At 32.4% G+C, this 11608-nt stretch overlaps 2 protein-coding genes across 7 annotated transcripts; one reads left to right on the top strand and one right to left on the bottom strand.

Moving 5' to 3' along the window:
- Window positions 1-35: 35 nt before the first annotated feature.
- Window positions 36-6069, bottom strand: LOC145975385 (protein CIP2A homolog L). 3 transcript variants are annotated; one of them, XM_083105852.1, is made up of 11 exons: window positions 3994-6069; window positions 3358-3564; window positions 2989-3210; window positions 2364-2857; window positions 2117-2291; window positions 1679-2014; window positions 1401-1606; window positions 1047-1293; window positions 729-968; window positions 380-631; window positions 36-314 (listed from the first exon to the last, which is right to left on the bottom strand). In XM_083105852.1, exons 2-11 carry the CDS (start codon window positions 3457-3459, stop codon window positions 87-89), a joined length of 2502 nt encoding a protein of 833 aa, XP_082961978.1. In that variant the 5' UTR covers window positions 3460-3564; window positions 3994-6069; the 3' UTR covers window positions 36-86. The 3 variants fall into 3 exon arrangements, with proteins under 3 accessions (XP_082961978.1, XP_082961979.1, XP_082961977.1); XM_083105853.1 differs by having other exon boundaries at window positions 4014-6069; XM_083105851.1 differs by lacking the exon at window positions 3994-6069 and adding an exon at window positions 3655-3971.
- Window positions 4158-11542, top strand: Rab5 (RAS oncogene family member Rab5). 4 transcript variants are annotated; one of them, XM_083105861.1, is made up of 6 exons: window positions 4158-4176; window positions 7220-7388; window positions 7690-7841; window positions 7965-8181; window positions 8549-8673; window positions 10779-11542. In XM_083105861.1, the coding sequence occupies exons 2-5, from the start codon at window positions 7226-7228 to the stop codon at window positions 8659-8661; spliced, it is 645 nt and encodes a 214-aa protein (XP_082961987.1). In that variant the 5' UTR covers window positions 4158-4176; window positions 7220-7225; the 3' UTR covers window positions 8662-8673; window positions 10779-11542. The 4 variants fall into 4 exon arrangements, with proteins under 4 accessions (XP_082961987.1, XP_082961984.1, XP_082961985.1 ...); XM_083105858.1 differs by lacking the exon at window positions 4158-4176 and adding an exon at window positions 4183-5133; XM_083105859.1 differs by lacking the exon at window positions 4158-4176 and adding an exon at window positions 5609-6229.
- Window positions 11543-11608: the final 66 nt, after the last annotated feature.

Here is an 11608-nt window from a genome sequence, read left to right as displayed (position 1 = left end):
GAATGTTAGATAAGAATAAAAATTATATTAATCAATTATGTGCATTTTCCCCGTTTATTAAGTATAATTTTAAAATGAAAGAAATGCTAACTTGAATTTAAATCATCTTTGTTTTTTGCAGTAAGCTCAAAAATCATATCTCGCATGCGACTCAAATCTGTCAATTCCGCTTTCATTCTTTGATTGTCTTTTTCTTTTTCTAGTATGGTTTGTTCATGCGTTTGTAGCATTTGCACCATTTGTTGAATTTCTTGTTTAAGCGCAGATATATTGCTTTGATTTATTTCTATTTCCGCATTCTTCTTCTCTAAAATCTACACAATATAAAGGTTAATTAACATAGAATAATAATTCCATGTAAAAAAAAAGCTAATTTTACCTGTTCCTTTTTGCTGAGAGAATCTTTCATGTTTTGTAAATGTTTACTTAATTCGTGATTTTTATTACTCATATCTGTAGCTTTCTTTTCTGCGGTTAAACGTTCGTTGTCTAATTCCTGAATTTTTTTATTTAAAATATTAATCTTGCTATTGCTAGCTTCTAATTCATTTATACATTGTATTAACTTCTTATTTAAGTGCTCCAAATTTGCCGATTTTTCTGTCACAATTTTTCTCAATGATTCAATCTCCTAAAAGCATGACGAAAAAGTGCAAAGACATATTATAAAAGAGAAAAAAATTATTATAACTACATACACATTTCATATAATTATAGCAAATACTAACTTGTTTTTTTACAAAAATTGCTTTCTTCGATTGCTCTTCCTTCTCATGAAGCGTTTTTGTTAATATAGATTTTTCAGCTCTTATTCCTTCCAAGCATTGCTGAGTATCAAATAATAATTGATGTAATCTACTAGACTCAGCTACCACTTGCGCTAATCTGTGTTGAAGACTAGTACCGTGATTATTCGCCGCTTCTAAACTCGATTGCATCGCTCTTTCGGAATGTCTCATTGCCGCTAACTTTAGTAAAATTAATTACAATATAATGCATATAGATATACTGTATACAAGTTATAAATATGAAAAGAGAAAAATTACCTTATATTCATATAATTCCATTACTGCAGATGTCGCAATATCGTTTATCTGATTCGATTCAAAAGCTGATTTGAGTTTGGCTAAACATGCATCAAGGCGCTCTTCTTGTGTGATGGAAAATAATGGTGCCAGTTCATTCCCAGTATAATTCAGCGATGCCTTATTTGTGACTTCCAATACATTATTGTTACTTTGAATTAACATTAATGGTTCTAATTCTTTCATGCAAACTGCCACTGCAGAAATACTTGTCAAACAGAAATTTCATATATACAACTGAAATTTCATATATACTACTACTACTACTGTGTTAAATGAAAATATTAAACATTTTTAATGCATGGAAATACTTACCATTCCTGTGGAAATCCAGTTGATGATGTTAATTGTAAGACTTTTTGTTTCACTTCCTCATCACCAGTGAATAATGCTAATGCTAATATCATTTGTATTTGCTTCCTACTAAGTAATTCAGAATATAATGTCAACCAATTGGAATGACTTGTTGCCAAATCTGCTGTCAAAGCTAATGCATAAATGTAAAGATTGATGGAAGCATTCTGCAAAATTGGAAATAGGTATTTGATACAACTATTTAATATTGTATACACATTTTGTATTAGATAACATACTTGCACGAAATTTCCGGTCCAATCTCCAGCGGCGGAAAATTCATTATCTAATATGCGAATAAATATTCTACGCATCACGTGTTCGCTAAACGATTGCATAATTTTTTTCTTAAGTGCAGGAGTTTTAATCATTTCTTGAAACAGTTGCATCAATTCAGCTTGTTTTGTTTCTGTCTCTGCATTTTGACTTCCATTTTGTCCATTAATTTCATCTTCTGGATTCGTTATAAGCATAAGAACAGACGGATCTACCTCTGTTAAAACTTCCGCGCAAGTTTTAGTGCGTCGTGAATCGATGATGATGTTTCGTATGAGTGCTAAAGCTTTGGAGCACACCTATAATTTTTGAACAAAAACTTAGATTAAATTATTTTTTTTTTCACCATCTCAAATCTCCAATTATTAAATTAATAAAAATTGCAATAATAAATTTCATACTTGTTCTACAGGTACCCACGTCATAGCCGATTTTATACAAGTAGGATATAAAGGAGTTAAGACACATAATTTCAGTTTCACCAATGACAGTAAAAATTCCATCATAACAGCAATGCATTCCGGATCTGTATTTTCTTCCAAAGTGGCTAGTATATTTTTTACATCTCTATCATAACTATAAACAAAAACAAAAAATATAGTATCCTTATATATTATGTCGTACAATTATCTGATTTGATAGACTTACTTTGAATATGTAAGTAATATATTTCGCGAATGCTCATTTTGCACGACGTCGTTGAAAAAATCGACAATGTGTCGCAATAAAAAAACGTTTTTTTGTTCCATTGCTGTTTTAAGATTTGTGAAAGTTATCGATGCAAAGTCCATGATATATTTCTCAGAAATATTTGTATTGGTCGGCTCCAATATAATTAATAGTTTGCAACATTGTACACTAGTATTAACATGCTCTTGGAGTTTTAATAATGTTCTGATGAATGCTTTGGTATCGATGGTACGCATCAATGTATAAACTGCTGGAAGATTTTTATAACACAGATTTACCAGCACTCCTAAAGAAAGTGCAATAATCTCTTCTTCCTTTGATTGTACTACCCATTGAGTTAACGTAGAGATTAAATATGAAAGATAAACTTCTTGCCACGATATTTTAATTCCATATGTTAATTCCTGAAGTAATTTTAATACTCGTATCCTTTTCTCAGATGTCACATTTGCCTATGTCAAATAAAGAATATGTATTAATCTAATTATTAAAAAAACTTATAAATAATTTTGATAAAAATATATTTCTTTGTAAAAAAAAAGAATTATCAACAACAAGAGAACACAATATTAATATTTTATACCTCTAATAATCTCGCTAATATTGGTGTAAATTTGTATGTATGAATAAGCGATTGTCTAGCGGGAACATTTCTGCAAACATTTTGTAAAACATCTACAGCACTCCAGACCAAAGTGGACCGGGATCCTACAGAATTCATAAGCTCGTACAGACTCACATAGAATTCTGCAACTATGCTGGTTCCAGGATCAAATACACTCAGATCCAGTGACACGCTTATTACCTTAAAAAAATATAAATTTATAATTTAAAATAATAAATCTTGTGTGTTTGCAATTCTGTGATTCCAAAATATAATTAACATAAAGATAAAATATTATATAATACATATATATATATATAATATTATAATAAGTCGTAATATATTTACTCCAAGACTCCTTTGTATAGCAGATGTAGCACTTTCGCTGGGATGCTTGGTATAATCTAAGGCCGCTGATATAAATGCTCTCATGTGTTGATACTTCTCCATATTATGTTCGAATATTTTGACAAGATTTACTCCTCTCAGCTAATGTATATCGAATATAAAACTCGAATTCTCTCGAAAATTTATATTACTCCTGATCACCGCGTCCTATCAAAAATTACACAATCGCGTGTCAAAAGTCAACAAAGATATTTATCAAGAAAATATTACGAGTTCTAGTTTGACATAGTTTAATACTTTGTTGCTGCGCGTATTTTCGAATCGCGAACAAAGCCAACAGATGTAAGATGAATCGGTTCGAATCGTCCATTTTTAAAGGTCCGTCTGATTTAAATTGACTAATCGCATTCATTGTTGCCGCGCGGGCCAATCAACGAATAGCATAAAATATAGAATCGGGCGGTATTTTTTTTTATCAAGTTGCTAGAAATGTATCACGGAGCATGCGTATATCTAGTGAGGTATTCGCTATGGATTTTAAATTTCACATTTCTAATCGCTCGAAATGAATTGAAATAAAAAATATTTCATTGTATATACATTGAAAATGTCATTATAAGTTATCGTATACATAACATATAAATAATGGACGGAACTTATCGCAAGTGACAGCTGACCGAGCCTATCCGAAGAGGATCGAAGATCGCATTTCGATGCGTCCCCCTTGCTATTTTCAAAATTTCCCCTCGTCCACAGCCGCGTCTGTGTATTTTATACGTCTATGGTCTACATACTGCTTCCTACTTGTCGTAGTAGTCGGTACGTATACATTCGTGAATCGCGAAGAAGGAAAAACGGCGGAGTCGCGAGAGAGAGAGAAAGAGAGTCGTTCGACGTTTCGAGATTCAGCGTTTCCGGTTCCGCGAAATCGACCGAGTAATCGAGCAGTTGGCTGCGTCGCACGATCTACGGAAACGGAGCAGAACGAGTCGGCAAAAAGTGACGCAGCGCCGTATGCATCGCGCGTGTCGGTAATCTTCCCCTTTTCTCTCTGTCTCTCTCTCTCTCTCTCCTTCTGTCTCCCTCTCTCTTTCCCTCCCTCTCCCAACGGTGTGTCAAAGTTCCGATCATTCGCTGTCGACGTATGTTCGTCGCTGTCGTCGGTGCTCATCGATGTAGGTTACGGGAGGAAACGTGGAACGATAGCAGGATTAAATCGTGAAGGTGTAACGAGCGATAAAACCGCCGGGACGTACGCCTCCTCCCGCAGGTTGTGTGCGACGATATCTAAGTGCGAGTGAGAAGAGACGACGCGAGAAAGAGAGAGAGAGTGAGCGAGAAGACGAAAGTGCGAGTACAGTTGACGGGATCGGTTCGCGCGCGCGCGCGCGAGAGAGAGGAAGAAGGAGAGAAGGAGAGAGGAGTCGTCTTTGGAGTTTTTGCGTGCGTGGTTCTGTGTACCTTGTCTATCCTAACTCTTCTCGCCGACTCGGGAGCTGTCATAAATGTACACGTTCTACATAGATTGCGCGATTTATGCTCGATCGACGGGCCGATCTATCGGTGGCAAGTGCTGACTCGAGCCCGACTCGGCTCGCTACAGTGAATCGACGTTAATCATCGTCGCGCAGCGTTGCGCGTTGCACCTGTCGTCATCGTCGTCGTCGTCGTCGACAACATCATCATCGTCATCGCCGCCGTCGTCGTCGTCGTCTCAAGAAGCAGCTAGCCAGCGCGGCGCATCAATCTAACGGCGAACCTCCTCAACGTAAACAGGTTAAGCATACTCTCGAGACTCATGATCTCCACCTTGGCAGGTGTCCGTCATCCTGAGAGTGCGCGAACACGAGCGAGCGAGATAAGAAACGAATCGCTAAATTATAATATCCTCCCCACCCCGGACATTCGGAGGAAGATGTTTATACGCGTGCCACATTCTGACAAGAGAGACGGAGAGAGAAGGAGGGCGAAAGGAGAAGAGAGCGCGTGTATTTGTCACCTACGTGACTCTCGGGTGACGGTGCGCTCCGGTTGTTTTCGAGGGGCGTTCTAATATTTCGGATGTTGCTGACGTTTCAACGTCACGGGCGGTGACAAGTACTCAGGGCTGTAACAATCGTGGCGCATTCGTTCACTCCCTTTATTCGTCTCTTCTGTCCTCCTGCTCCCTCTCCCTCTCTCTCTCTCCTCTCTCTCGCTCGTTCGCTCGCTCCCTCTCTTTCCTTTTCCGATCTCTTTCCGCTATCTCGCATCGTCTATCTCTCCTCTTGTTTGCACATACACATACATTGTGCCGCGCTTGCGCACACGTCACACGTACATACACGCACGCACACTCACACACACGCAAGTATACGCGACATAGCTCTTTCCCGAGTTCTCGTCTTTCTCCTTTCCTTCATCGTCGACGCGTCGTTTTAACGGTTTCTCATGATTTTTCGATGGTATCCCGTCTACTCGAGATTATCGGCGACGTAGAATAATCGTTCGGTGAATTTTTCCCTCGACGCGAATGTCACGGCGAAAAACGGCTCGTACGATACGTAGAGCGGAGACCCTTTTTACAAGCATCGGACAAATCTCGTGATTGTCGTAAAAGTCGGTGCATCGCCTCCTCTCGTGACGACTACTCCCGTATTCGGCCTCTTTCGCGCTAGCCTCTTCTCGGGATCGTTGATAAACCAAAAATAATAATAATAATAATAAAAGAAAAGGAAGTAATACGGGAAAACTCGTTCTCGACGACTTTAGTCGCATGAAGAGTTAATTGGATAATATAATTAACAGTCCCTCTCTTAATGGGTTAAAAAGAGCCTATACTCTTTTTTGTTTCTCAAATAAGTTAGCTACCTTCGATTTTATCACCGTGCTTGTAAGTAATCTAAGTAATCGTTCTTGTTTTAGAGAATTCTGAATTCTAATTAGCCACATTCAATCACAGAATAATTATCCAGCAATGATCTACTAAAATACAAGTGATTTAGTTGAGTCGCTTTATATTCTGAGATTTCTCAAACACTACTGGCTTGTCTTAATGATACTTTTATTTTAATACCGTTTCATCCTACAATCTTTGTTTTTTTGAATATTCTTATCTTATCGCTTACACTTTCATGTTTGGTGAAAATATCTACTCTTAAAATGATTTTTTGCCTCTTCTGCATCTTTCAAATTATTCTCAGTCATCTTTTTCCTTCAAAATTACGTCCAATCTTTTATTTGTGCTTCCTATTTTATATTCCTAATTGAAATAAAATAGGTATGTAAACTATACAGTTTAAGAACATAATTATCATGAAACAGCTTATCTGTCATGCGTATAAAGTTTCAGTATAAATAGACATTTATCTACTTAATTGAACTTTAGTTAGCAATTGCAATTGCAAATTATAAAATCTTATTATGACAAAATATTATTTTTCTACAAAATTTCCTGAGAAACATCTCTAAAAATTTTTGTATGTTTTATATTGAATTAGAGATTAGATTTTTAGTATTAGTAATATCAGCATTTTATTTACTTTATATTATGAATAGATATTCAGAGAAATGTTTTATTACAACTTATATTAAATATTTTTAAAATTTCTAGAGATATATTGCATCATATTGTTAATATAACTCTTAGATACACCTTGATTTATATTCATTTTTATAATATTTAAACATATCTGCCAGCCAAAGACACAAAAAAATGTCACCACACATGAAACCTACAAATGTAAAACCTATCATAAAACAAATAAAAGCTTCTTAGAAGTTTAACATGACATGACCTTACATATATTCACGACTAAATGATATTTTTTAAAGCTAAAATTGTAAAATTAATCAAAATTAAGAAATTAAATTTTGTTTTCAGGTGATCATGGCGAATCGGGGTACAGCTCAAAGGCCAAATGGATCGACACAAGGGAAAATTTGTCAGTTTAAGCTAGTTTTACTTGGTGAATCGGCAGTTGGAAAATCAAGCCTTGTTTTAAGGTTTGTCAAAGGACAGTTTCATGAATACCAGGAGAGTACAATTGGTGGTAAGAATACTAATATATAATAGTGTTTCTCAATTCTACATTTATCAAAATATAATTTATCTTTTTAAATTAGATATAAAGCTATTTATTTCTAATTTTTTTTAACTACATATAATAACTCATTTAAAAAAATATTTATAATTTGTTTATTTCTAAAAAAAATTTGTAATATAATAATAATATCCTGTTATAACAAGCAAAAAATTATACTTATATAACAATAAAAATTAAATATATATGATCTTTGTATATTTATTTTATATTGATTACTTGACACTATGGCAAATATTACTCTTTCTAGCTGCATTTCTAACACAAACCGTATGTTTGGATGACACAACTGTAAAATTTGAAATTTGGGATACTGCGGGGCAAGAGCGTTATCATAGTCTTGCACCAATGTATTATCGTGGTGCGCAAGCAGCCATTGTTGTATATGATATAACAAACCAGGTAAGCAGTTTGTTAATTCTTTTGAGTATTTAAGAGAGAGAAATATTTATGATTTTTATTCTTATGATACAGATGAATCAGCAAGTACAGAAATAAATGTATGTTTATTTATTATTTTATTAGGATACATTTTCACGTGCCCAAACATGGGTAAAAGAATTGCAGCGCCAAGCCAGTCCGAGTATAGTAATAGCATTAGCTGGAAACAAGGCAGATTTGGCAAATAAAAGAGTTGTCGAATATGACGAAGCTCAAACGTATGCAGATGAAAATGGCCTTCTTTTCATGGAAACATCTGCTAAGACGGCGATGAATGTCAACGACATATTCCTTGCAATTGGTGAGCTATATATACCTTTATTTCTTTCTTATTAATGTATGATTATACATTACATTATTATACATAATATAAATATTATAGCAAAATAATTAGGCTATAAAAAGTAATGTTGTATTATCAAACGATAACGTGTGTTTGTATTAAATTTGCCATTTTGTTTGATAATATATACATAGAAATATTATTCCATCTTATATTACGTTATTAACGCTAATCAAAGTGCATGATAATTCTGTACCTGTTGATAACATATCATGTTAAACAGTAAAAACATTTTTGGAAAGTGAAAATATCTACAATATTAAAATACGTCGACATATGCACAGTCATTATAAAACGGAAAAAAAAATATTTTTTTTTTCAACAGCTAAAAAGCTTCCTAAGAACGAACAGACAGGAAGCGCAAGTACGAGTGGTCAAGGTCGTCGACTAGTCGAGTCGGATGGGCAAAAGGCAGCAACCGGCAATTGCTGCAAGTGATTATCTAAATCCGTATGTGTCTCACAATATATATATTCGTATATCTATATATATTTTTACATTATTTGAATATATATATATAATGTCTTTAAAATTAATTGGAAAAAAGAACTACAAGAGATATTATTCCATTAATGAGGAGCCGAAAAATATTTGATATGCCTAATGAATATATTAAATCAAATATTCGGTGTATAACAACCTGTTCACATATTTTTATAATAATAGAATTGATATATAATGAAATGAAAGCGCGATCAAAAAAAAAAAAGAAAAAAAAGGGAAACGGGGAAATATATCAATTTAATATTGTATAGAATAGACATTTGCACTTTGAAATGCTTTTAGCAGATTTTTGTATTAATATTATATAATATGGGAGGTATCTCTGAGTAGTCACACACATGCAGTTTCATAGAGTATATTATATTTCCTGTTATATGTTTTTAATATTTTTTATAGTGTATATTCTCTCGCGACTTTCGCCCTCTTTATATTTATTGGAATAATAAACAAACACGGTGGGTTAAAATAATTAGATAAGAAAGAAAAGCGCGGATTGTGAAAGTAAGATCCATTATATGACCATCAAATTTATAATGCAAGATATATAAATGTGTAACTATAATATTGATGTATGATATTTAGCTGATGTTGACAGTTTCTTGTAATTAAAAGATGGTTTACACAAAGTATATGCAAAGAAAACAATTCTAAATTTTCTGATGTTTCTATCCTAATGACGTGAATCTGTGGTTATTTGTTGAATTTCTCTTTTAGTATTATTGCAATATATCTCTGTTCAAGTTTTTCAATATAAAAATATCTAATATATATAGCAATCTCACATGATCGAAATAATTCTTTTTAATCAAAATCTTTTGCAATGTTATTTCATTGAATGGCTAATATTGAATATTATGCGATATCTCGCCTTTTTACTTCTTAAGTAACATTTATATTATTACGACTTTATTAAAATCAGAATTATTAGTTGCGCATAATAATGTTGTAATCTATGTTACATAGTGCCTAAAAACATAATATTATTTTCCTACTATATAGTTTCTCTGTTTTATTACTTATTCGCGATTAAATAAGTGCATAATTTTAGCAAAAATTTGCATAAAAGTTGTTTAAAGCACTATAGATATGTTTTTTGATTGTATAGGTACATAGTGGTGTTTATGTAAAACACTAGATATTAATAGATATTATAAATTTATAAAAGTTTCTTTTCTTTGGTAGACTCTAGTTTCTGACTGATAAAAAAAAGGTGCTACAAAATATACATGCATGATTCATTATGCAAGCTTGCGAAAATGTTTCTTGCGATTTATAATAATACTCCCATTTCCTGTGCAATGATTCGTATCATTGGATTGTATGTTTTGAAATATAATATTTTTTGTAATAATATGATAGGTAAAACTATTTAAAATTGTTACAAAAAAAAAATGAAATTCTCAGGGTGCAATCTTTCTTCACAATCTTTAATATCCTTGTATGTAATATTTATTTCCACTTTCTCTCTCTCTTTCTTTTTATCAGATACAAGATTATCTAGATATATTCTATTAAAATCACAGGTAGGTTTCATTTTTATATAGAGAAATTTTTAATATTTGTCAGACAAATAAATTGTGTGTTTTTATAGTATAATTTCTTATGCATTGTAGATATTTTGACAACTATAATACAGTACTTTATGGAATCATACATGTGACTCTCATTTTCCTTATTATTATGTATATAATAGAAAAGAGAAACGATCTGTATTCGAAAACTGTATATACTTTTAGCATTATATATTTTAAAAATTGATATATACTAAAATATTCATTACTGTTTTATTTCTATTGAGGGAATTAGGTATTTTTCAGAGATTTTTTATTAAATTAGGTAAGTTGCAAGTGTAAGTTGCTAATTATTCAACAAAATTTGTGTCAACACAATGTTACTGTTATACCCAGTTTTGCATTGTTGGCATAAAAAAAGATTCTAATTAAGTTAACTACTCAATACCTATCTCTTATTATGTTGATTAAATTCGGCGTTTATATGCATATCTTGGAGTAATATTGCAGTGTAGACGCGATATCTATTTCTGATTACAGATATGTACTATAATCTACAAAGATAAGTGCACCACGAGTGTGCTACGATGAATTTGAAAGGAGGACGCACACAACTTGGGAAAAGTACAGAGTGGGAAGTGAACTGTGTGGAACATTTGCAAACATTTTGCTAGAGTGATTGACTAAGAGTCTGCGTCTCAATGTAATCGACGATATATCATCTATTTTGAGTATCAGATCTATTAAGAGGTGGTAAAGAAAGCTCCCATTTGTAATTCTAGTAGTGTAATGGGCGGTGTTCGTTATAAATATATAAATATATATATAAATACATTATATATATATTATATAAATCATATAAATAAATATGATTTATATATGTAATAAGTAATAATAATAATAAATAATAATAATTAAAAATATATATATATATAATATACCGTTAATAATACATCATAAATATTGATAATAACAGTACATTTAAAATATGCAACATCTAATGAATTTTTGGCACGCGAAGATCTTGTAAGATAGAAGAGGCTATTCCTGCTGCTATTACTATGTATTTTCTTTCTTAGTTTGTAACACATATAACAATTTCTTGCTCTAAAAAACATTGTATATTAATTTTATTGACAACTCATAATGAATTATAAATGAATTACACGGTAAAAAAAATAAAACTTGTGAATATTATAATGGCTTTTCATAATTGTCTTTTTATTCGACCAAAGAAAATTGTACTTTGTTAAAAATCGTGTTTATTATATAAGCAAATATAATAATTTACTGTTTTAACTGAATATACATATGCATTTATCCATTTATATACAACTGATCTCTCTTTTTTTTAATAACTCTTTTGTTAA

This window comes from Camponotus vicinus, unplaced genomic scaffold (genome assembly GCF_025532165.1).
Source record: "Camponotus vicinus isolate PSW18456_S1 unplaced genomic scaffold, iyCamVici1.0 SCAF_8, whole genome shotgun sequence".
Lineage (NCBI taxonomy): Eukaryota > Metazoa > Arthropoda > Insecta > Hymenoptera > Formicidae > Camponotus > Camponotus vicinus.
Note: the sequence above shows the minus strand (reverse complement) of the source record. Positions and strands in the feature narration are given on the sequence as shown.